Below are 25,593 nucleotides of genomic sequence, written 5' to 3' on the forward strand. Positions count from 1 at the left end.
AGCAATTCTGTGAAGAACAAAGTCCCATCCTTCGGAAGGTCCTTTCAACAGTGCTTTAGCATATTCTGCAGTGGCTCTCAACCTCATTAGACAAGGAACATAACAGAGTTCTCCAAAAAGACTCAAGTGTGGAGTAGGCCACAAACAAGAGCACAGAGCTGTCTGACCTATTTGGTCTACAAAGGCTCCCTGGCAACAGTGTCTGAAAATCTGGACACTACTCTCATGTGAAGAGCTTTGAAAGTCAGTTCCAAGTTGGGCGGTGGTGGTGCACACCTTTAATCCCAGCACTTGGGAGGCAGAGGCAGGTGGATTTCTGAGTTTGAGGCCAGCCTGGTCTACAGAGTGAGTTCCAGAACAGCCCGGGTTATATAGAGAAACCCTTTTCCAAAAACCAAAAACCAAAAAAAAAAAAAAAAAAGAAAAGAAAAGAAAGAAAAAGAAAAGAAAAAAAAGAAAGTCAGTTCCAGAACTGTGCCACAGACATAAGTACATTTTCTGCATCATTTCCAGGCGCTTCTGAAGTATACCTGATGTTAAAAAGCCAGTGCGTGCAACTGGCTGAGTTGACGGTCTCAGGACTGAGGCATCAATAACTTCATTCTGTCTCCAGATTCTATGACAGGAGACAGTAGACCCTATCAGGACCAGTAAACTGTATCACTCGGGTGGCGGTTTAATTCAGAGAGTTCTTTCTTGACTTTGTCACGGATGGACATGGGGTGGAGAAGAAAGGTAGGGCAGTCAGACAAGAGACATTTTAGGATACGTTTAATAAAATAACCCACTCCTTCAAACCCTCTTTTCTACATGGTAAGACAGTGGAGAGCAGTCACAAGTGGAATTCGCTTAGGCCGAGGCTAAAAGGAAAGATACACAGGATGGAGAAGGCTCAGGATGGAAAACCACAGCACTTCCAGGCACTTCCAAAATTAAGGTCAAAGGTTGATGAAAGTAAATTAAAAAAAAATAATTACACTATTTTTCCAGTGACTCATTAACTTCCACATGGCAGTACAGGTTCCAGATTCTTATGTGTATTTCAAAGATATAAATGCATAAGGCAATGTTCTTTCAGTGCTGGGCACCTAAACCAGGGTACGGTACACCTGAGGTAAGTGCTATCACCGGGCTATGCCTTCATCTTAAAGGTGTAAATTTATATGATTTTTTTTTGTAAAAACAATTTTTTCCATGCTTTCTAATGTGATAAAAAAAAAATAGATGTACCCAGACAATGACGTTATTAACTGGGAGAAAGGATGAAAGGCATGGAGAAGCAATGCCTGCATTTCTTCACAGTTGTGACTAGATAAATAATGGGAGACGTTCAGGATAGTTAGTTCTTTGGGCTTCCATGTGTATGGGTTCAGTCATTTAAAGCAGGTCTAACTTTGGGGCAACTGTCATAGTGGTTAAGTATCTGTACAAGTGGGGACCATTTTAAATTGTCAACACACTGCTTTTAGAAGCTGAACAGTAACATTTTACAGAAAACATCGGATGTTTCATTTCGGCTGCAGAGGCCTACGGCACCTCTGTTGTTCGTGAAGCTTCACCCGGAGAGGATGGATGTGGACAACGTGTATGCACTTTCCCCTTCCAGTGGAAAGACGTCAGCTGCTAAGGGAGCTGAAGGGAGCCCGTGGTATGCCGCCACAGCGGAGCGTGGGAGGAGCCGGCATTCCCAAGGTCCCGAATTTATTATTCACTGAAGAAAAACCTTCACATCGAAAGTTTGGCTGGTCTCACCAGTATCAACTGGTTGGGAAGGAAAGACAGCTCACTCTCTGGGCCAAAACCCCGAAGCAGCTGTTGGGAGCAGGAGGGCCACCAAAACCGAGGAGAACAGATTCACGGCGTTGTTGTCCAGAATGGGCTTCCCTGCGATGTGCTTGGTCTCCTGCGTTGGGGTACTGACCACCAGGCCCGTGCTCTCATCCAGACCTGAAACGGAGAAGCAGCGCACGATGTAAAAGATAAGGACGACTGTTAAGAAGAACACACTTTCCTCAAAGGAGAGAATCTTTGTGACATTCTCAGTGCCTTGTACAGAGACTTGGGGGAGAGTTGATATAGTGTTATATATTTAAATATTTTTATTATAAAACACTCCCCCCTACACACACACACACACACAGGTGGACTTTACGACACCTCAATGGTGGTCTCTCATATCTATGGAGTTGCTTTAGAAATGCAAGGCCTGGCTTCCCAGTGGTTCCTCTCGGTGAGGTCTGACAGCTGGGATCACATCTGGCCTCAGAACTGCACATCAGGGCCCAGTATGGTGTTGCTGCAAAGGAGGCTGTTAAGACTCCTTCTATGCGTCTGCTGTAAGGGAAGGCTCAGTGCTCAGTATTGAGAGGTGGGGTTAGGGAACGTGTTCGAGCCTGAGTGCTGCTCTCTCCTGAGTCAGACTGATGACCTTCTAAAGAGAGGCCGCAGAGGGCCGCCGGGCTCTTTGCCCACAGGAGGACATTTGCTGGCTTAGAGGCCAACAGTAAGCCATCAATGGATCCTGCATCTACGAAGGGCTTTGTCTTAGTTTTGCCCTTGATAAATTACGTATCCCTGGTATTTTAAAACTAGAGGAGAATAAAACACAGGCATGTTAAAACCGACACATGTATTTTCTTTTCGTGTGTGTGTGTGTGTGTGTGTGCACGCATATGTGTGTACGTGCATGCACAGGTCTGTCTGTAGCACAAATGTGTTGGTGCACATGGAAGCAACAAGAAGTGAGATCCCTTGCCGGGCGGTGGTGGCACACGCCTTTAATCCCAGCACTTAGGAGGCAGAGGCAGGCAGATTTCTGAGTTCGAGGGCAGCCTGGTCTACAGAGTGAGTTCTAGGACAGCCAGGGCTACACAGAGAAACCCTGTCTCGAAAAACCAAAGGAAAAAAAAAAAAAAAAAGAAGTCAGATCTCTTGCAGCTGGAGTTAGGGCTGTGGGCAGCTCGTTGTGGGTGTTGGGCTGTTGACTTTGGTCTGTTAGGACTGATAGAGCAGAAACATTCTTAACCCTGAGCTAACTCTCCAGCCCCCACAAGTCATAAGTAAAAACTTACTGGTGGCAGCTAAGGGCTGTGCACCTATAGTGCCTCAGCCTAAGAAGGCTGAGGCAGGAAGAAAGCTTGAGCCCAGGAGTTCAAGGTCAGCCAGGGCAACATAGCAAGAACTCAGGGTGAGGCCGGAAAGTCATGGTGGGGATAACCACTTCGGGGGAAGCAGGCCATTCATGTGGTCAGTATAACAATTACCAAACGCACTTGGCAAAACCGACGGAAAGAGGTCCACTGAAATGATCCGATCCTAGTGGCCTGCTCTCCTAGATTAGGAGCCATTAGGTGACGGCTCAAAATCAAAGCCTGTTTCTTGCACTATGAATCCTGCTCCTGAAGACTTGGGAATCCCTCTGGATTGGTTTACCACCAAAGAATAAGAAGATCAAAATTACGGTGGTGATTCCCAGTCACTTCCAGCCCTTGGGGTTGGTTTCATGGGTACGTTTAAAAACGCCTTTCATATTTCTTTCCCATTTCTGGAAAAAAAAAAAAAGGAGCAGTTACAGTAAGGCACTGTCTTACCAGAGAACTGCATTGTCGCTCCTAGCAACGAGTCCAGGATTGATCCGAATAACCCAGCCAGACCTCCAAACACAATGATGGGCCACTGTGGGGCAGAAATGTCCAAGTCGTTCACAAACACCAACTGTGTGAGGAAGTACGCCAGGCCCACGAAGGTTCCACCGAGGAGACTGGAGGCAAGTCCCACTGCTGTGACTCCTCCGTTAGTTCCTGAGGGAGAAAGGGGTATCAAACCATCTGGTTAGTAGTCAACCAGCAAATGAGGGATAGTGAGGAAAACAAACAGAATGAAACAGAACCCACACTGGGACAGGCCTAGTTAAAATAAAATTAAAGAGCACTTCTCTCTTAAAAAAAAACAAAAAACAAAAACAAATAAACCAAAAACCAACCAGCCAACCAACCAACCAACCAACCAACCAACCAACCAAAAACCAACTAATACATAGGCTGGGCTGGAGATATAGATTCTTTGTTGTATGCATGAGATCCAGGGCTCAACTCCCAGACCCCCCACCTCCCACTCCACACACCACACACTCCCGACCCCCTGTTGCTAAGAAACAAGAATCAAAAACCTGCTTCATGAACGTTTCCCACACGGAACACTGGTACTTGAACACATGCCTACACTGCTTAATATTCAGATCACCGAACCCACACTTACTGCTCAAAGTCTCATCATTCTTCATGGTGAAAGCATTAAAAAAAACCCTCATTTTCTAGCTTTAAAAAACTCCGCGTTATCCCAAGTAGTCACCTTACTCCAGATGACACTCCCAGAACCCGCTCTTGGGCAGAGTCCCCACTGTCAACCCTTCCTCTTCTTTCTCTCCTCTCCCTAGCCTTGGGTAACCACAACCTCTACCCTCAACCTCCGTGACCAACTAGTGTACCGGATAAGGCACAGCAAGGTCATGCTGTAACTGTTAGGACGAGGTCTCTAGGCTGGGAGGTAGCACTTGCTGGGAGTGAGTGATGGCTAATTTTAATTATCAACTTAACCACATGTCGAGTCAGGTGGGAGGTGCCTGGATGAAACAGGATCTAGATCAGGCTGGCCCATGGGCCTGTCTGTCAGGATTATCTTATCTGGGTTACAGTAACTGAGGCAGGAAGCCCTGTACCATGCCCTGGGCTGGGACCCTGGACTGTCAGAAGAGTAGAGAAAGCCAGCTGACCACCAAAGGCGCATGTCGTGCTAATGTCTGGCTCTCTGCTCTAGACTACAAATGTTACAGGACCAGATGCTTCTAGTTCTATGCTGCCTGTCTTCCCTGTACTGATGGACTGTGACGTGGGTCTGTGAGCCAAACAAACCCTTTCTCTTTTATGTTTCCTTTGTCAGGGAATTTTTCCTAACAACAGAAAGTGAATCTAAGACACTAACATGTACAGGATTTTGATCCCTGGTATCACAGGAGTAAAATAAAATGATAATTCTATTTCATATAACCTGTTAACAGCCTTCTTTCCACATACTTTAGATATAATAATCACTACACTGAGCATGGTGGCACAAACCTTTTATTCCAGTACTCGGGAGGTAAAGGCAGGTGGATCTCTGACCTCAAGGCCAAGCCTGGTCTACAGGTTACACAGAGAAACCTTGTGTTCAAGGGAAAAAATTACTAATACAATGTGTCTTAGTTAGGGTTTCAATTGCTGCAAAACACCATGACCGAAAAGAAAGTTGGGGAGGAAAGGGTTTATTCAGCTTACACTTCCAGATCATAGCCCATCATTGAAGGAAATCAGGTGAGGAACTCAAACAGGGCAGGGTCCTGGAGGCAGGAGCTATAGAGGCCATGGAGGGGTGCCGCTTACTGGCTTGCTCCCCATGGCTTGCTCAGCCTGCCGTCTTATAGATCCCAGGACCACCAGCCCAGGGATGGCCCCACCCACAAGGGTTGGCCCCTCCCCCATTGATTACAAAGCCTTACAGCTGGATCTCACGGAGGCATTTCCTCAACGACTCTAGCTTATGTCAAGTTGACACACAGAACCAGCCAGGACACAGAGCGAAGTTTCTATACAATATTGTTTAGCGACCAATCATAAGGATAAAAAAGGACTGTAAGTGTTCAGTAGAGACAAAATTCTTCTCTCTCTCTCTCTCTCTCTCTTTTTTTTTTTTTTCGAGACAGGGTTTCTCTGTGTAGCCCTGGCTGTCCTGGAACTCACTCTGTAGACAAGGCTAGCCTCGAACTCTCAAACTCAGAAATCCCCCTGCTTCTGCCTCCCAAGTGCCGGGATTAAAGGCGTGCACCACCACCTCCAGGCAATTCTTCTCTTTTTTAAGATTTATTTTCTGTGTGGATGTTTTGCCTACATACACGTCTGTGCACCGCCTTGTGCTTCATAGCCCAAGGGGCCAGAAAAGGGCACCAGATCCCCTGGAACTGGAGTTGTAGATGGTTGGGAGCTGGTAGGTGGGTGCTGGGAATCGAACCTGGGTCCTCGGGGACAATAACCAGTGCGCTTAACCGCTCAGCTATTTCTCCAGCACCCCTCCACTGAGACTCATTTTTGGTTTATCCATGTTTTGTTTGCACATCTGTCTGTGCGCTGTGTGTTAGAAGTGGAGGTCAGATCCCCCTGGAATTGGAGGTACAGATGACTGTGAGCCATCATGTTGGTGCTGGGAACCGAACCAAGTCCTCTGTAAGAACAAGCACCCTTAACTGCTGGGAAGTCTCTCAAGCCCCCTAAAACTGTTTTCTTTAGATATGTTAAATCCAATGTTGACTGAATCTGTAGATTTTGAGGGCAAATTATGTTAAAGACAAAATTTGTCCTCAATACTTTATTGTCCCTTTTTTTTCCCATTGCTCTGTGGGTCAGTCTCTATGTTCCTTTATTATGTATCTAAGTCTTATTAACATTCTCTATAGATACCATTTATTATCACCAATTTAGCAATTTTTCGATTGAGAAGACCAAATACAAACTTTATAAGGCTCTTAAGGAAAACATTAACTGAAGAGGTTTTGTTTCTAGTTTGTAATTAGCAAACTCAAATCAGTACTCACCAGCTGGGGCTGAGGAGATGGCCCTATCAGGAAGGCGATGGCCATGCAAGCATAAGGACCTGGGTTCAACTCCCAGAACCCAGGTAAAAAGCTGGGTGTGATCACACATGCTTTTAATTCCAATACTGGTGAGACAGGCTTGTCCCCTTATCTCTGTTTCTCAAAAAACAGAGTGGATGGCTTCCTAAGAAATGGCACCCAGAAGCCAACCTTTGGTTTACAAGGGTATGTAAATGCAACACACACACAGACACACACACACAACACACACTCACCAACTGGAACTTTCTCCCAGGTTGTTATTAGTCGAGGTGAGCTTTTGCTCAGAACTGGACCAACTTCCGAAGCCCAGGTGTCTCCAGCAGAGCAGGCCAGTGCAGCCAGGAGAGACAAACACATCCAGGAAGCAGTGTGCTGCTTGGAGAAATCTATGGGCATTTCCCCGGGGCCGTTCTCTATCATGTAGAGCAGGGCCAGCTCTGTAGGCACCGCTCCGTTACAGAACACCTGCACCCAATTCCGTTGTCCTCCTGGACACAGGTGAGCACATGGGAAATAGAAAGGGGGAAAAAACATTCAGCTGTAGGAACATATATTTTTTAAATTTCACAAAAGAAAAGTTAGCTTAAAAAAAGTAGCAAGGCATCTTTGTCCACATTATATACCATTATTAATAAGCCCAGAATAATTAACAGTAGACTTGAACTAAAATTCTGTAATTATTTGTTATTGGGATAAAAGTAATAATGAATTCAATTAGGCTCCAGAAGTAATTCTTTTTTTTTTTTTTGGTTTTGTTGTTTTTTGTTTTTTTGTTTTTTTTCAAGTCAGGGTTTCTCTGTGTAATCCTGGCTGTCCTGTAGACCAGGCTGTTCTGTAGACCAGGCTGGCCTCGAACTCAGAAATCCGCCTGCCTCTGCCTCCCGAGTGCTGGGATTAAAGGCGTGTGCCACCACCGCCCCACCCCTTCATCTATTCTTATAGCCTGCCAAGTTCTGATCAAAGCTTGGGTTAGGATGAAACAGTCCCTCGGTTTCCGGTGATGTCAGAGGTAATCGACTTTACCTTCCTTATATTCCGAGTCCAGACGCTTCTTGACTGCGCCTCTCCATTTTGTGAGTTTTGAAGATGAAAGGAAAAACATCAGCAAAGAGGTAAAAAAGCTGAAATTTGCAATGGTTAAGATGAATCCGACCACCAGCCCTGAAAGAGACAAACATAAACACACAGGACTTAGTCCAGCGTTCCATCTGATGGATATTTCTACCACACGCTCACTGTTCCGACTCAGGGGCCCAGGAGCAGTAAACCGAAGGCCATTTTAACTGATAATTTTCAAACATGTCTCAATCTCCTTTCAAATACTGACGTAAGATCATTTAAGACAACCTTTTTTTATACTCAACTAGAAGAGAATGACTGAATTATTAGGTCATAAACATGATACACACAGTCAGAAAAGTAGGCCAATCTGCAGATTTCTCTTTTGTCATATGTCGGTAGCTCTTTCTGGGGAGAAGAGATTAGAGTTTTACAGGTTTATATCGTTTGCATTTCCTCCCTTATATCTTGGGATTCTCTTTTAAGATGATAATTCAAAAGAAGCTAAGCTTTTCAAGCCTCTCAAGAACTTTTATGACTGTGACTTTTAGATTTTTATACTTTTCTCTGGTTTGGGGCAGCCCTTCACTTTTCAAAGGGTGACCCATTTCAAGGAAGCATATAAAACCCTCACCTCAATCAGATACAGGGAGCTTACACCCGGCACAGAAAGGGTTAATAAAACCAAAGGACAGATGCACTCTCAGAGCACTGTGGAAAAACTACTGAAATCAATTCCTAAACTAAGCTGATGGAACATCACACTTAAAGAAGCTCCCGGGTTGGGGGGGGGGTAGTGGGGGTGGGAGTGGGGCTGGAGAGATGGCTCAGCAGTTAAGAGCACTGACTGCACTTCCAGAGGTCCTGAGTTCAATTCCCAGCAACCACATGGTGGCTCGAAACCATCTGTAATGGGATCTGATGCCCTCTTCTGGTGTGTCTGAAGACAGATACAGTGTATTCAGATAAATAAATTTAAGGAGGAGGAGGAAGAGGAGGAGGAGGAGGAGGAGGAGGAGGAGGAGGAGGAGGAGGAGGAGGAGGACTTGTTGCTATGGGCTGTAAGTGCAAGCAAGTAGGAGCGGGAAGTAGCTCACAGGTACCATGCTTATCAAGTATGCAGAGCTCAAGACCCAGGCCCTGATCCCAGGGTGGGCAGGTGTCAAAGTCTCTCCAGGTAATCACAGGAAAAGTGTAAACAAATCCAGGATGGGGCTTTTAAAAACCACCCTGATACTAAAACGTCTAGCTCACTGACTTTGAGAGTATTTTGGTGGTGAGAGTAAAAAGACAGCTTCATTTGTGTCACGACAGTCGGCTAATCCTACAAAAATGAGGTTTGGCTCGGATTTTTTTTTTTTTTTGAGTAAATGGGCAAAATAAGCATCTATAGAATAACAGCAAAGACAAAAACCTAACGAGGTGTTTGATGAAAAGTCACCCAAAGTGAGCAAATGAAGCTAAATCAGGGTGTACTGGCTCTCAGCACATCCTAAGTTCAATGGAGAAGTACCTCCCATCTGAAGAGAGGATGCACCGAGAGGCAGGTATCTCTTATGACAGGCCATTTCTAAAGACCTTTTCCTTTCTTGGCACTGTCGCTATTGATTACAGTCACTCCTCTTTTTTAAAAGGGCGTGATGATTTGGCATGTACACATAAAAGATTGGGGAAGGGGGTGTCAGGACCCTGACACCTGTCTGTGTAACACAGAACCTCATGTGAACACGCAAGAAACCAAACCATGGAAGATGCCCTCACCATGAGGAGCTTGATGTGTCTTTCTGGAGTGTCTTTCCTATGGGTGACCCGGTTCCTCAAAGTGTCACATCTGAAAGTATCTGATGGCCATCCTCTCCTCACTGGTGACTGAGATATTCGTATTTTTGTTGTGCTAAGGAGGGTGTGACGCTTGCTGAGCCCTGCCCAAGGGAGAGGACTCCTAACCTGTAGACTTATGTTAGACTTATGTTAATGTTTCTCTGAGACTGTGGTCATCAAAACAGCTTCTAATGATAGCTGACTTCTCACACACACTAACTACAAGAACTGGCATGCCTGGACAGATGACATGTATTCCCATCCGCCTGGTATTTCTGCATGTTAGCTGATTAATAAAGTCGTAATTAATCTCTATGACGACAGACAGCATTCAGTTTCTCTTCTTGGCCCCAATCAACTCAAAATGGAGGCTTCTCCCTCAGGAAGACAAGTCAGACCTGAGCACAGTGACAGAAGTCGGTAGGACCAAGCTTGTGGGGATGCTTACACTGCCCCTGGCCTTTCCTGACACCTCTCCTTGCCCCGTGACCTTTTCTTCTGCACACAGCATCTCCAGAGAGGCAGGGCTCTGGCAGGATCATGTTTGACTTTTGTTATCTGTCTTCTGTGAGGAGAAATGGACGTTCTAGGACAGCATGTGAACCCGCTGTGTTTACTGTTCCCAATATCACAGTGTCCTGAGTACCCACAACACTGCCTGCCACTCATGGTCCCTTTCATTGCTCAGTTACTGAAAGTGGAGGGAGAAATGGCTAATCATTAAGTCTAATTATCTAGGCCAAGGAAATGAAATTGAAACTCACCAAGTCAAAGGCCGAATAAACTCTCCATAGCTAGACAGAACACAGCTATGCTAACAATGACTGGACACTACTTCCTTGGAATAAGTCCCCAGTATAGAGTCCTATCCTTCCCTACTCCCTCCACACCACTCCGAGGCTTCTTTTTCAGTGTGTATCTCATGCTCTGTCACCTCCACACACTAAAGTACTTCTGGGTCGGAAGGGTTCTAAATATCTCAGTATCTTCTGTAATGCTTCCCTCTTAATAACAGGCATACTCAAAGTATGATATACCCAGCCTGAATGAAAATGTGGCCGGCAGCATGAGAAGCATTCTACACAGGGAACTCTTTGGAACTCAGTGCTAGATATAACCACAATTCCTTTCCATGGACAATTGTAACATGGAAAGTTTAAGTGAATGACAGATGACAGAAAAGTATTTCCAACTGTTATAATACACTTCGCATCGGTGTTACATTTTAATCCTTAAAGAAAGCGAGCTCCAAACTGAAACATCTTGTGGGGTGAAAAAGATTAGGAAAAGGGCCAAGACTTTTAAATCAGTGGACGCTTACTTCCTGTGCACCTATTTTGTGCCAGTCGTTACCCAAAAAAACCATGGATATCAACTGTTAGCTCTCAAGGCATGTATCATCTACTAAGTTTATCCCAAGCAGACCAAGGAGCACGCCAACAGTACCAGAATGTTCTACAGAAGTGGACATACTTTTGTCAAAGAAAGTAAGTGAATGGGCCGAAGACAGCCTTCATGTGGTAGCGTGTTTGCCCAGCATGCACAATGTCTTGGGTTCAATCTCCAGTAGAAAGCTGAGCCTGGTCATGCATGCCTGTAATCCCAGCTCTAGTACTGATTATGGCTTATGATAATAATAAAAGCCGTGTGTCTCTTATCCCAGGGAACTGAGTGATCTCAGAACGGGTAGAAGCCCTGACTGAGATTAAATATTATAGACAACATTCTATGGGACTCCCAAAGGTGTCTATAAAATGGGTCACTTTTCCATAACTGCACTACCACCTACCAGGCAAGGATCAGGTCAAAGGCACCGGTACTGAGCTGACCTGTTCCAGCCCAGTGCTCCACATATGCAGAAAGTACATTTAGTTCAGCAATACAGTCCAGTGTGAAGGCACAGACTCTCCAGAAGAGACTGAAGCTCAAGGCAGGTCAAGATATGAGACCAGATACACTGTTAAATAACCTGGAGTCTTTAGGGAGAGACATTCATCTCATTGTACAAAAATAGGGAGACATCTTTAAAGTTACCTACTGTAGTTTATGATATAGTGAATATACATAGTGTGTGTGTGTGTGTGTGTGTGTGTGTGTGTGTCTTCATGTGTAAATTTTTGCCAGATTCTTTTGTAAAATTTTTATGGATCTGCAGCTTTCAAAAACAAACAAACAAACAAAAACAACAACAACAAAAACTTTTCACCATGTTTCTGGCCCCCAAAGTTAAGAAAACATATTCCAGGAAAGTTTTTAACACCCCCAAATCCAAAGAATCATGTCAGCTATTTTGCTCCATAGTTCACAGAAATAACATTAATGGGCTTTTAAATTTCTGGATCTATTTTCAGGTTGTTATCTGAACCAAGTTATCTTTTAATAGTTAAATTAGCTGATGCAAATTGGAAGGTATAAACTCTGCATTTGACTGATTAAAATAGAGTAAATCAAAACAAAACAAATCCATATTTACTCTGAGGAAAAGCAATATCTAAAATTTAAATTTCAAAATAAAAGAAAATTTCTGCCTTCAGGGCTTATGCTATACCCGACAACAAAATTTTTGGCCTACATTTTTCTAAGAGAAACATATATCTAATTATCCTACTTTGTCCCTTAAGTTAATAACTTCATAATTTGTTGGCAATGTTTTAGATAAACTGACATTTTTTAACAGAAAAAAATACATTAATTTAGCAAAGAAAACTTATATATCAGCCTTATTTTTACAGAATTAAAAATATTTGTTTTATTAAATATTAAAATTTTAATAAGTTAAAATAATGAATTTAATAATTTTAATATTTTACTTGAGTCTTAGAAGCCAGTTTTTTTTCTAATGAGACACAGAAAGGGGGTGGATTCATATGGGAGGAGAGGGGAAGGGGCACTGGGAGTAGAGGGAAGGGAAGCCATAATCAAGATATGTAAGTAAGAAGAAAATTCTGTTTTCTTTCTTTTTTGTTTGTTTTTTTTTTTGTTTTTTTTCGAGACAGGATTTCTCTGTGTAGCCCTGGCTGTCCTGGAACTCACTCTGTAGACCAGGGTAGCCTCGAACTCTCGTACTCAGAAATCCGCCTGCCTCTGCCTCCCAAGTGCTGGGATTAAAGGCTTGCACCACCACTGCCCGGCGAAAAATCTATTTTCAATAAAATAAAAAAAAATGACTATGATTCTTCATTAGCAGATAATGCAGTCTTTATAAATCTGCTGTACATACCAATATCTACATAATATACATATGAGACACTAATGGCAATCTATTTTTGAACAGTGTATGGGACTAGCAGTTTGAATCAGTCATGGCATATGGACTCTGCATCTTTAAGACCTGAATAAAGAAGGAAGGCCCCCTGCCAACAGTTCATGGTGCAAGGTGACAAGAGTGAACAATACCATACTCATGACTGACAGCTTGCTGCCGAGAACCAGTTCAAAGGGAAGTCTGTCCAGGCTGGGGCTGTGACTCAAGTACAGTTCTGGGGTCTTTAGAGAGATGAGAAACCGAGTCCTCTTCAAGGCCAAGTGTGTGAGACTCATAAAGGCCCAGTGCCTGGGGGGAAATGGGCAGCTGGTTGTCTGTCTAGACCAATTTTTGCAAGTCCGTAAGATAAGCGATTTCAGCCAAGCAGTGTGCTGCATGCCTTTAATCCCAGCCCTTGGGAGGCAGAGGCGCATCTCTATGAGTTCAAGGCTATCCTGGTCTACAGAATGAGTTCCAAGTCAGCCAGGACTATTCAAAGAAATCCTATCTTGAAAAACCACCCCCACTCCACCCCCAAAAATCCCATTTGTCTCCTCTAGATCCAACTCCCTTAATTCTGAGGTTTCTAAGACCATGGGGGAAGCTCTTTTAGAAGGCTGCTTGCCAGTATTCAAACCATAAGAGAAACTAAGACCAGACACACCCTCTAGAACCTTCAAGAGATGAGGAGTGAGCCGGGCGGTGGTGGCGCACGCCTTTAATCCCAGCACTCGGGAGGCAGAGGCAGGCGGATTTCTGAGTTCGAGGACAGCCTGGTCTACAGAGTGAGTTCCAGGACAGCCAGGGATACACAGAGAAACCCTGTCTCAAAAAACCAAAAAAAAAAAAAAAAAAAAGAGAGAGAGAGAGAGAGAGAGACAGAGAGAGAGAGAGAGAGAGAGAGAGAGAGAGAGAGAGAGAGAGAGATGAGGAGTGGCCAAATTCAATTCTACCAGACTGGTCCAAAGGAAGCGTTGCTAACTGTGTCCTACAGACTCAGCCTCCTTATCCCTTTTGTTTTGGAGAGAATACCAAGTGGGATTTGTTGATTTAATTCTGTTCATGTTAAGGGGTAAATGGAGGGAAACTGAGATGGGGCACCCATCAGTTGTAAAGGGAGACTGGCTAGAAACCCCATAATGATCATTCTGAATTATCACCTCGATAGGACAAACGTCCGGTCAGTCTTGGCTCTTGTTGGAGCTGATCTCTGTGGACTTCACCCTATCCCAGTTAAAAGGATACTTCTCTGCTACAGAAAAGGTATTAACACAGTGATCTTAGCCTAGCGATGCTACCCACGGGGAACATCTGTACATTCTCCAAGTTGTTTTCTATGGTAGGGCAGACATGTCACTATTCTCTAGCTTTAATACCTCAAGTCTTTAGGATAAAAGGGCAAAGGAAACCCACCAATCCCTGAACACGAAAGCTAAATGATCCCTGAGCTCACTCAAGCTCAGGAGTTGAAATCCTCCCACTGCAGGAGCAGAGATGTAACACGTTGGGGAAACCATCCCTTCCGGAAGCAGAACTGTTACACTTTCTCTGGGGAACCTTCTCCTGCTGCAGCTAGAGCAGAGATGTTAACACTTTTGTCCGGGAACCTTTCCCTTCAACACTCAAGCTATTTGCCGATGATGATCCGGGTATTGCTGACAATCTGTTGTGTCTCAGGCCAAGAAGGTTTAAATGGGACCACTTTCCTATTGTACCTGAAAGGTTCACTGCGCTGCAAGTCAAGGTTGCTTATCTGTGTGAGGTTTCCAATCTCCTTCCGACGGTGTTCAGGTTGATGGTGAGCGACAGCCGCAGTAACGAGGTTATTATGTCATTCACCGTTTCAGATTGTTCTCTTCAGTGCTAAGTGTGCGGAGTTCTGGTAGATTTTTTAAAAAGATTTATTTATTATATATGAGTACACTGTAGCTGTCTTCAGACACACCAGAAGAGGGCATCAGATCTCACTACAGATGGTTGTGAGCCACCATGTGGTTGCTGGGAATTGAACTCAGGACCTCTGGAAGAGCAGTCAGTGCTCTTAACTACTGAGCCATCTCTCCAGCCCAGATTTTTTTTTTTAAATGTCCTTTTCTACAGTTGTTAGACAATGAAAATGAAGGAACAGGGTGGTGAGGGGATCTAGCCTGTCTACCCCGAAAGCATTTCTCAGTTTACCATGCCATAACGAAGCACCCGTAAGCAGCGAGAGCTAGCGAGCCAGCACCACGAAGCTGAGCAGACGGCCTAGTTCTGTTACTACAGTTAATTACTGTACAAACGAAGGTCTGTTGGTTGAGTCAACTTAGACCGCTGGTGGGGGTTTATGTATAGATCTCTCGGATATCTCCAATCACAAAGCTCTTCTCCGGGCATTTGTTGAGCTCCTCAATTACCCTGGCATTGCTGGTTTGTTTGTTTGTTTGTTTTTTCCTAGTCCCAGGTGCTGATTTGACCATTTGATGATGCCCTGGGTGGGTAGTGCTGAAGTCTTCCTTTCCATCTTTGTCATTTTTTCCTTTGGTTTTGAGGTTCTTTTTCTTTGCTTTCTCCAAATCTCCAGAAGCTCCTGCCTCTTTTTCTCTTTCCTTGGTGGATGATACTTTGGGATCTTTCTTTTTTTTTTTTTCCCTTAGATTTATTTTATTTATTTCATATATATGAGTACACTGTAGCTGTCTTCAGACACACCAGCAGAGGGCATAAAATCCCATTACAGATGGTTGTGAGCCACCATGTGGTTCCTGGGAATTGAACTCAGGACCTCTATAAGATATCAGTCAGTGCTCTTAACTGCTGAGCCATCTCAGCAGTCCTCTTTGGGATCTTTCTAAAAATGTGTTAGCATGAAGACGAAATCGGCCTGGAGTTGCCTCCACGTGTCACATGTTAGATGTTTCTGATAACCCATTTCAAATGGTGCCAGGCAGTCAGTGATTCATTATAATTCTTAGGTGAGAGGAACCTCAAAACCGCCTCACGGCAAGCAGGAGAGAGTAATCTCCACAGGCTGTGCCCTGGGGGTTGCCTCCTCTTCTCAGACTTACACAGTGAGGTGAGTACCCCTTGATATGCAGCAGTGGGGTACGCCAGACCAGATGGGGGACTCTCAGAGGGGGCCCTGAGGAAGATTAGTTAGACCCAGCAAGGCTTCTGCCGGAAGCAGATCAAAAACACTTTTACAGGACTTGAGGGCTGGTGGGGTGGTTCACTGGGTGGAGGCATTTGAGGCCCTGAGCTTGACCCCTGTAGAACTGGTGGGAAGACAACTGACTCTCAAAGACTGTCCTCTGAACTCCACATGTGTGTGCTCACTGTGCCCTCCGCCAATGAATGAATGAATGGGAAAAATAATTTCATGGCATTGACCGTTTTTGCTGTAAGTGAAGCCTATTAAACACCAAGGCAAAACATAACTGGTATTACAGTCAAACACTGTTTGCTCAGATTACTTGTTAAGAGTTAATCCTTCTGAGCTGGAGAGATGGCTCAGTGGTTAAGAGCCCTGACTGCTTTTCCAGAGGTCCTGAGTTCAATTCCCAGCAGCCACATGGTGGCTCACAACCATCTGTAATGGGGTCTGATGTCCTCTTCTGGTGTGTCTGAAGAGAGCAATGGTGAACACATAAAATAAATAAATAAATCTTTAAAAAAAAAAAAAGAGTTAATACTTCCAAAGTGCTTAATGTCCGACACATACTAAGGGTAACATTGCCTTTGTTAAACGAATAGCACATAGCCATTCTGAATACTGACTGCATATTTATAAAAACACTTTAAAAAAGTCACATCTAGTTAACTTTCATTCTCAACTACCACAGAAGGAAAGCCGTCAACACTATGAAGATATTTCTCAATTATGAAGAGAAGTGCAATGCTGAAGAATTCTACTCAATAATAATTGATAACATCCGCCAGGCGGTGGTGGCGAACGCCTTTAATCCCAGCACTTGGGAGGCAGAGGCAGGCAGATTTCTGAGTTCAAGAGTTCGAGGCTAGCCTGGTCTACAGAGTGAGTTCCAGGACAGCTAGGGCTACACAGAGAAACCCTGTCTTGAAAAAAACCAAACCAAACAAAAAAAATTGATAACATCCAATAAACACTGGCTTTGTCTAGTGAGTGAAGACCTCTCATGTTATCATTTTATTTAATTTTCACTGGGTTCCACAGGGATAGCTAAACTCATAGGACCTTTTTTTCTTCTTCTTTGAGACGGGTCTCACTATGTAGCTCTGGCTGGCTTGGATTACTACGTAGACCAGGCAGGCTTGAAACTCTCATAAGAGATCCACCTGCTTCAGACTCCAGAGTACTGGGGTTAAACCAGAAAGATTCCGGGTGTAGGGGCATAGCTAGCTCAGTTGGTCGAGTGTTTGCCTAGAACGGGCAGAGTCCTGGGTTTTCATGCCAGCATCCCATAAATGGATTGTGAAGGTTTATACTTTGTATCCTAGCACATGTGAGGTGGATACAGGAAGAACTTAAGTTCAAGTTTATCCTCAACTACGTTGAGTTTATTAAGACCAGCTTGAGCTACGTGAGGCATGGTCTCAAATAAAAAAAAAAAAAATTCTGGGGGCCAGAGAGATGGTTCAGAAGTAAAGAGCTTCTCTTTCTTTCAGAGGAGCAGAGTTCAGTCCCTTGCACTCCCTTGCACCCACATCTGGCAACTCTCAACCAGTGACAACTCTGGATTCAGAGGATCCAATGCCTCTACATCCCTGGGCTCAGCAGGCACCTGGGCATACTGGCAGAGGGAGACACACACACACACACACACACACACACACCTATATATCTAATTATAAAATAATAAAAATAGATCTTAAAGTAGTCCAAAAGTATCTTCTGTGGTAGCCAAGCCTGTAATCCCAGTACTAGGGTAGCTAAGGCTTTGCCAGAAGTTCATGGTCAGCCAGGGGCGGGGTGGAGGGGGTGGGGACAATAAAAGTCTTTTATTTTTACAAAACTATAGGACCATGACAGCACGTGCTCAGGTTCTTTCCATGGCCCCAGGAAGGTGTTTTGCCAGTGAGTTTGCCAGATGTTTATGTTTCGTTTGTTTTCTGATAAATCCTCCAGGTTACACCCTGAAAACCCTCAGGAGGAACAGGGAGAAGGCACAGTTTTTATTCAAATTGACCTTGCCTACATTCACTGTTTGTTTTTTTGCCAGCCATGCTCTCTACTTCAGTTTACGAAACTTTACCAACACCAACTTCCACATAAACAGAAAAATGGCATAAAGCCTGCGCCCAATTCAGTCCTAAAAAGTAACCCAGAACTGGTTGGAACTGAGCCGTTTGAGATCACCGGTAGCAATTTCCAGGAAATTATTTTTCTTACTCTTCCATTTTCCACCTTAAAAGGGGTGTTCCAGTAATTCTGCCAGCAGGGGACCAGTCCAAGTACAGAAGGGCCAAAGTCAAGGTCCACAGAAGGCAAAAGGCAATTCTGTTAACCTAATCACATCAATTACAAAGTCGAATGTGTACGTTACTCTGAAGGCATTTGCTCCTGCAGTTCTACAGAATGATATGCTGAATCACTGAGCTGCATAATGTTGAAATCCAGTCACTGAGAGCCCTGAGCACGTGTCTTCGATCCCAGTACTAGGGAGACAAAGGCAGGCAGATCTCTATGAGTTGAATGAAGGCCAGCCTCATGTACATAGTGAGTTCCAAGCAAGCCAGGTCTATATACAGTGAGATGCTGTCATAAAGATTTTTTTTCTTTTTTCTTTTTTTTTTTTTTTTTGGTTTTTCGAGACAGGGTTTCTCTGTGTAGTCCTGGCTGTCCTGGAACTCACTCTGTAGACCAGGCTGGCCTCGAATTCTTGAACTCAGAAATCCACCTGCCTCTGCCTCCCAAGTGCTGGGATTAAAGGCGTGCACCACCACCGCCCGGCAAGATTTTTTTTCTTAAATAAACGAACAAATTCAGTTATATTCAGAATTCAGAAAATGTAAGATTAAATTAAAAAACCCACGTCTAATTATTTTAAACACACAGAATGAAGACATACCTCCTAAAGCCCCACTGTGATCTAGACTTTTCTTTTTATAGCCATTACAGGCGATCACAACAGGAACGACAACGGAGAACAGCCAGCGCCATGGAGAAACAGGCCGCAAGTTACCTGGGAAGTTATAAAGGTAGAGAAACGGGCTGTAAGTGACCTGGAGAGGTGCAAACACGGAGAACAGTGTGAAGGCTTGGTCTTCTAAAAAAAGGTTTTGAATCAATCGGTCAATCTATCTACTATCTATCATATCTATCTATCTATCTATCTATCTATCGAGAGGGTTTGTCTGTGTGGCCCTGGCTGTCTTGGAACTTGTTCTGTAAACCAGGCTGACCTCGAACTTAAGAGATCCGCCTGCCTCTACCTTCTGAGTGCTGGGATTAAAAGCGTGCGCCACCACCACAACTCAGTTTATTAAATATTCTTAAAATTCTTTTCATACAATATGAAGAGCCAAAGGGACCAACTGAAGCTATAGCTCCTTCATTTGCATTAGGTGTCTGGTCCTAGTGGACAGTCGAGCTTAGAAATCCTAGTTTGTTCCACTTACTTATGTCAGAATGCTCTTGTCTGTCTGTATAGGTAAATTCTTTTTTTTTTTTTTTTTTGGTTTTTCGAGACAGGGTTTCTCTGTGTAGCCCTGGCTGTCCTGGAACTCACTCTGTAGACCAGGCTAGCCTCGAACTCTCGAACTCAGAAATCCGCCTGCCTCTGCCTCCCAAGTGCTGGGATTAAAGGCGTGCGCCACCACCGCCCGGCTTTGTATAGGTAAATTCTAAGCCAGCTTCAAACTTAAAAACAAAATCTTTGTGTGTGCGTCAAGTGTGTTGTAGTGCACACTTTTAATCCCAGCATTTGGGAGGCGGAGTTAGCAGATCTTTTTAAGTTCCAGGCCAGCCTGGTCTACATAGTGAGAGCCTGTCTCAGAAAAACAAAAACATTTTATAAAAAAAAAAGTGTGTGTTTGTGTGTGATGTGTGTGCCTGAATGGGTATGTATTTGTTTGTGTGTGTGTGTGTGTGTGTGTGTGTAGACAATGTATAGACAATGTGTATGTAGAAGTCAGGATAACTTTGAGTTGGCCCAAGAGTTCCTGGGGATATTCCTATGCATCTTAACTCCCAGGAGCACTGGAATTATAGATGTGTTCTACTGTGCCCAACCTCACATGGGTTCAGGGGATTCAAATACAGGAGCCTGAGATCAAAGGATTTGAGTTTGAGATTAGCCAAGGCTACAAGCTGGGGCCTTGTCTCAAAACAAAACCCCAAGTAACAACAGAAACAAACAAGAGTGGGCTATGGAGCAGCCCCTGATCACAGGCACATGTGCACAGAATATGCAAAACCTTGGATATAAGCCCCTTACTGTTAAAGCCAAATCCAAAACAATCCTTAAGAACTATATGTATATAATCCAAATATATTAATGCCACAGTGAAATCCATTATCTTGTACAATGGATATATGCTAAAGAAGAAAAATCTGTAAAGGCTTTTCCTATGTTGAAGTATCATGTAAAGTCATATACAAAGGTTTGCGGTTGTAATCCCAGCACTCTGGAGGCTGAGACAGGGAGCAGGAAGAGTTCAACAGTAGTAGGAGCTAAGATAGCAAGCTTCAGCTTCTTAAAGGCAAAGACATACCAAGAAGCCAAAGCAAAACCAAAGTACCTCCTTTCTGCCAAGTGGCTGCAAGGTACATTGAAGATCAAACCGGACAAGCACGGTAATAGTGCCAGCTCTAGACGTCTATTCTTTTGAAGTGACAAATTCTTCAATTTCCAAATGTAAAGACAGTACTGCCTTTGTTATTTTTACGGGATTATGAAACCGCTAAACCATTATTAATCTTAAGATGATAAAAAAAAATCACCCAAATTGTTTCACAAAAGTACCCTTTTCTGTCTTTTTTCCCCCCCACTAAGGTAAACAGAAATAATTATTTGATACATGCATTTTGTGAGAGGTATAATTAAGTATCAGCACAAGAAATATCATGAAATGCTGTAAAGTTCCCTAAGCATTGTTTATCTTGTCACAGTAGCAAACTAGATTCAGGCTGTAGTAGTGAATATAATCATTTTTAACCATTTACATATTTTTTTGATTTTTGAAGTCATACTTGAAAATTCCACCCATTAACTTCTAGCAAAACTTAAGACATTTTTACTTACCATAATAGGTACTAGCAGTCATTGACATAATCCAGAACGCTAGGGAAATGCAAATGATCAGGCTCAGGATTACTATATTGGTAATCATCTTTATATACTTTCTGCACGTATTGTCGTCAAGATCTGTCATGGAAAACAGAGCTAGGAGCACCTGAGTGGGGGGAATAGAGAGCATTTCAGATGAACCAAGCCATTCGAGTTTCTTGCAACAATACCCCTTTAGAGGCACAGAAAAATACCAACATCTTCCACCAACGGAACGACAGAACAGAATCGTAAATCCAAAACTTCTAGTCACTGCTGCAGGCGCAGCGCTCCGGCTCGACCCAGGGAAGTTAACGCCCCCCTTGGAAAATGAAGGCGCACAGCAGATGCACGGTGGACACGCCGAGACACCACGGCCGCCTGCAGCTCCCACCTAGAGGGACCCGGAAGAAGGGCAAACGACCGGTGGCCAATGGGAGGCCAGTGCCGCAGAGCCCCGCCCCTCACTGGCATCCAGAGCCCCGCCCCCGCACGCCCCGCCCCGCCCCCCGCGAGCCGCGCTCCGCCTCCTCGGCCACGCGATCTGCCCCAGATCCACCTCTGCAGTCCGCTGCTGCCCGGGCGAGCGAACCTAGGCCCGGAGCGGCGCGGGCGACAGCCTTTAGGTCCCCACCGTCTCCGCGACTCCCTCCGTGTACGCATGCGCAGCAGCCCTGCTCCGCTCATGTGACCCTTCGAGGCGGAAGTCGGGCTTGAGTTCGGATAGCTTCTTGGGCAGGTTTGAGCGGTGTTTATGAAGCATCTCCGCAGTAGAGGTTAGGACAGTTTAGGTCTTAGGATTTGTGGACATCCTAGACTTGAGAAAAAAAATGTCACCAGCAAGGATGTGTGGGGCACTAAAACCTGCCGTTGATGAACTGCGAGTGAATTTAGAACCAGTAATGGGTTGTAATTGATGAAGAGTTCATACCAGGCGATGGGGTGTCTTGTGGAGGACATAGGAGTTTATCGTGTAGAAGCAGAATTACTTAGAAAGTAGCTTAAAACAATGGCTTGGTCCTTAACCTGGGCCAGACTCAACTGGTGCTGTGGTATGGGAACATAAATATAGTCCCCACCATTGAGCTTTCGTATAATTATTGTTCTAATACACATTGTGGAAGTGTCTGTTGCCATACACTCTTAAACGTAACTTAATTCGCCTGATGTTATTGCCCTCTCCTAGAGCTTACTATTGAGTAAGCTCACCCTTTCTAGTTCTTTCTGAACTCTGGCTGGCTGGTTCAATTCAGTTGTTCTGGCTCAAACTCCTCATCAAGCTGCCTTCTTCAACCTGGCTTCTCGCAACTTCCCATTGAATTGTTCTGCTTTGCCTCAAATAACTCTGGCAAGGGTTCTAATGATTTGTTCTAATCACCTGGCTCCTTCTCTGGCTTCAGCTGCCTCTGCTGACCTACAGTGAACTTCATAGACTCAAAAATACCCAACTCAAGTACACTGCCTCCCGATTCTGATTCTCACTCCCTCTCCCTAAACTGCTGCTCTTAAATAGCTGTTCTTGTGAGAGATGTATCCTATCTCTGACTCATTCTGTAAAATCTTTCGATTCTTTATACTTTGTCTAACCCTCAATTAGAGGTCACTTTCACTCATGGCTGCTTCCTTCTACAAACTAATTTGACCTTAAAGGAATGTACTAAGGGCGTGTCTGTATTCTAGGCAGAGGGATTAAAGGGGCGTGGCCTGTCTGCACTCTGCCAGATCCTGAAGACCTAGGTCTTTGGATGTAATCCCTTGCTGGATTAAATCCCTCTACAATTTCAAGCCTGTGTATCCTGTCAATTCATTTACACAGCAAACCATGCTATTCTCAGACAATCTGAGTCTTGTACCTCTTATACATGGGTCCTATTGTGCTAGTCCCAGTTCTGGGGATTCAAATCATGTTCTCAGGCTTGGACAGAAAGCACTTTTATCCACAGTGCCATGTTCCTAGCCCCAGTTTCAAAACAAAGATCTCACTAGATGTGGTGGTCCATGCTTATAATCACAGAACATAGGAGGCAGAGGTTGATTATGAGTTATTTTGTCTGAGTGAATAGTAACTGATAACCACATATTTCCGAGGTGTTTCCAGCTAATTGTTGACAGTGTGAGAGACAACAGGACTGTTTCTTGTGTAGTACACAACTGTGACATAACCCAGTTGTCCTGGCTGGTTTTGTGTCTCAATTTGGCACAAGCTGGAGTTATCACAGAGGAAATGCCTCCATGAGATCCAGCTGTAAGGCATTTTCTGAACTAGTGATCAAAGGAGGAGGGCCCATAGTGAGTGGTGCCATCCCTGGGCTGGTAGTCCTGGGTTCTATAAGAAGGCAAACAGAGCAAGCCAGGGGAAGCAATCCAGTAATCAGCACCCGTCCATGGCCTCTGAATCAGCTCCTGCTTCCTGCCCTGTGTGCATTTTGGTCCTGACTTCCTTTAGTGATGAACAGCAATGTGGAAGTGTAAGCTGAATGAACCCTTTCCTCCCCAATTTGCTTCTTGGTCATGATGTTTGTGCAGGAATAGAAACCCTGACTAAGACACTAGTCAATCTTTAAAAGCTTACATTTCCACTCCTGACGGGAGGGGCTTTTTTTTTTTTTTTCCTGGTCAGGCTATGTTTCTTTTGATGTATCTGGGATGTCTTGTGGCTGAAACTATTTTGTATCACTGTGGGGCATTTTGAAAACTTCATGCTATTTTAAATTTCAATATATATGCCAAGACGTTTTTTTCCTTTGGTAGAACACAAAATAGTGGCTTCAACCAAAATTATTATGTATCCGATCAGCAGCAGTTTCCAGACTTTCTCAGCCTCTTCCTCAGCCAACAGTTTTCAGTCCTCCCCAATAAATTTCCAGCCCCCACACCCCAGTAATGGATATGTCCATAGAGATGGACCCAACAGATCAACATAGAGGTCGCCTACCCCAGAATTCTTTAATATGCATTAAATCAGGCCTGCAAGCACACTTGGGTGTCTATTTTGGTAATGGGGAGACTCCAGCATGCTGAGCTTTTGCAGAGTAAAACACTCTTTTGTGTTTACATACTATTTGAGTCCCGGGTGTCATTCTTCGGTGAATCATAGACCCTTACATTAAGTAAATAATTGTATTACTCCAGCAATACTCTGACCACTATTCGTAATGTCAGACTATTGAGTACAGGTTACTAACCTGTAAAATTTTAAAAAGTCTTAAAAATATTTTTTATTTGTATCACTTAGAAAATTTATAATCCCAGCACTTGGGAGGCAGAGGCAGGTAGATTTCTGAGTTCGAGGCCAGCCTGGTCTACAGAGTGAGTTCCAGGACAGCCAGGGCTATACAGAGACACTCTGTCTTGAAAAACCAAAAAGAAAAAAATTGATAAAATGGACTCGTTTTTATTTTGCCACCTATCAGGCTACAGGATGGTCTTGTCTGATCAGTTGTTCTATAAGAAAGCCGTGGCCTTACTGTGATCGTGAGGCCATCTAATGACACTGAAGTCCATGTCAAGTAAGTTCTTTTGTGTGAGTACTGGAGTGTCAACTCAGGGCTTCATGCTTGCTGGGTAATTGCTCTATGCTGTGCTGTAGCCCCAGCACCAAGTGAGTATGGATGTCAGGGATCTTCTTTCTGCTTAGTATAGATCGGGCTAAAACTACCCATGAAATCATCTTACCAGTGAAATGTGGTTTCAAGTGAGTATTTCTCTCCCACCCCACCCCACCCCAACATCCAATTAAGGATGTTTCCCATGTAACAGAGGCAAAGGAGGGAGGGCCCCGATTCCCTCGTGAAAGTTTCCTGCCTAACCAGCTATTTAAAATAACACTTTCATTCATGACTCAGACCCAGGCGTTACTCCCATCCCAAGCTTTCCAGCTACACCTTCAGGTGCAACACTCAGGGACTTTACAAATAAGCGCAGAGCTCAATGTTCATGAGTAGATAGATTGTTGAACAAATTGATGGACCGACGGCAAAGAGCTAGGTGTGCAAAAATCCTGGGACCGTGTGCAACAGCTGACTGTGGCCCGATACGTGAGGGAAAGAAATGAAAAGGAAAGGCCACGGCAGCTCCGAGGTATGGTAGAGGAGAAACGTTATTGAGGAAAACATAGGCAGAGTCAAGGACATCTGGGAGAGTCCAGACAAGAACTTGAGCCATGTGAGGAGAGGGGGGAGGGGGGGGAGGGGACAGAGGTAAACCAAGTGCATCAGCTGGAGGCCCAGAAGAAAGTGAGGTAATCAAATGAGTTGGATTTTATAGGGAGGCAACACAGCCTCTTGGGCTTGGGGTAGGGCGGGGCATATAAACCCTGTAACTGGTTGGGAGTGAGGGATGCTGGGAGAACCTGTTAAATAGGCACCTCAGTCCTTCGTCCTGGGTTTGAAACCTGACGATAGGAACTTGCCTTTTTGTGCATATAAGACTTCTTCAGCCGGGTGGTGGTGCCGCACGCCTTTAATCCTAGCACTTGGGAGGCAGAGACAGATTTCTGAGTTCGAGGACAGCCCGGTCTACAGAATGAGTTCCAGGACAGCCAGGGCTACACAGAGAAACCCTATCTCGAAAAAACAACA

General features: G+C 44.3%; 1 protein-coding gene across 2 annotated transcripts; it reads right to left on the reverse strand.

The window, feature by feature from the left end:
• Window positions 1-754: 754 nt before the first annotated feature.
• Tmem19 (transmembrane protein 19) lies at window positions 755-21,387 on the reverse strand. Of its 2 annotated transcripts, XM_028759046.1 has the most exons (7): window positions 21,233-21,387; window positions 20,990-21,140; window positions 18,815-18,928; window positions 7,688-7,825; window positions 6,898-7,152; window positions 3,591-3,800; window positions 755-1,947 (listed from the first exon to the last, which is right to left on the reverse strand). In XM_028759046.1, the coding sequence occupies exons 2-7, from the start codon at window positions 21,117-21,119 to the stop codon at window positions 1,784-1,786; spliced, it is 1,011 nt and encodes a 336-aa protein (XP_028614879.1). In that variant the 5' UTR covers window positions 21,120-21,140; window positions 21,233-21,387; the 3' UTR covers window positions 755-1,783. The 2 variants fall into 2 exon arrangements, with proteins under 2 accessions (XP_028614879.1, XP_028614878.1); XM_028759045.1 differs by lacking the exon at window positions 21,233-21,387 and having other exon boundaries at window positions 20,990-21,164.
• Window positions 21,388-25,593: the final 4,206 nt, after the last annotated feature.

Source organism: Grammomys surdaster, unplaced genomic scaffold, assembly GCF_004785775.1.
Source record: "Grammomys surdaster isolate TR1022 unplaced genomic scaffold, NIH_TR_1.0 126271, whole genome shotgun sequence".
In the NCBI taxonomy this organism is placed as follows: Eukaryota; Metazoa; Chordata; class Mammalia; order Rodentia; family Muridae; genus Grammomys; species Grammomys surdaster.

Excerpts from the sequence above, each read along its gene's own strand:
- Tmem19 (XM_028759045.1), bottom strand. The coding sequence starts at position 21,164 with ATGCTCTCTATTCCCCCCACTCAGGTGCTCCTAGCTCTGTTTTCCATG. Across the intron at positions 18,929-20,989 it reads GACTGCTAGTACCTATTATG|GTAACTTGCGGCCTGTTTCT; the intron begins GTAAGTAAAAAT and ends ATAACTTCCCAG. Across the intron at positions 1,948-3,590 it reads AGCGACAATGCAGTTCTCTG|GTCTGGATGAGAGCACGGGC; the intron begins GTAAGACAGTGC and ends TCTCCGTTTCAG.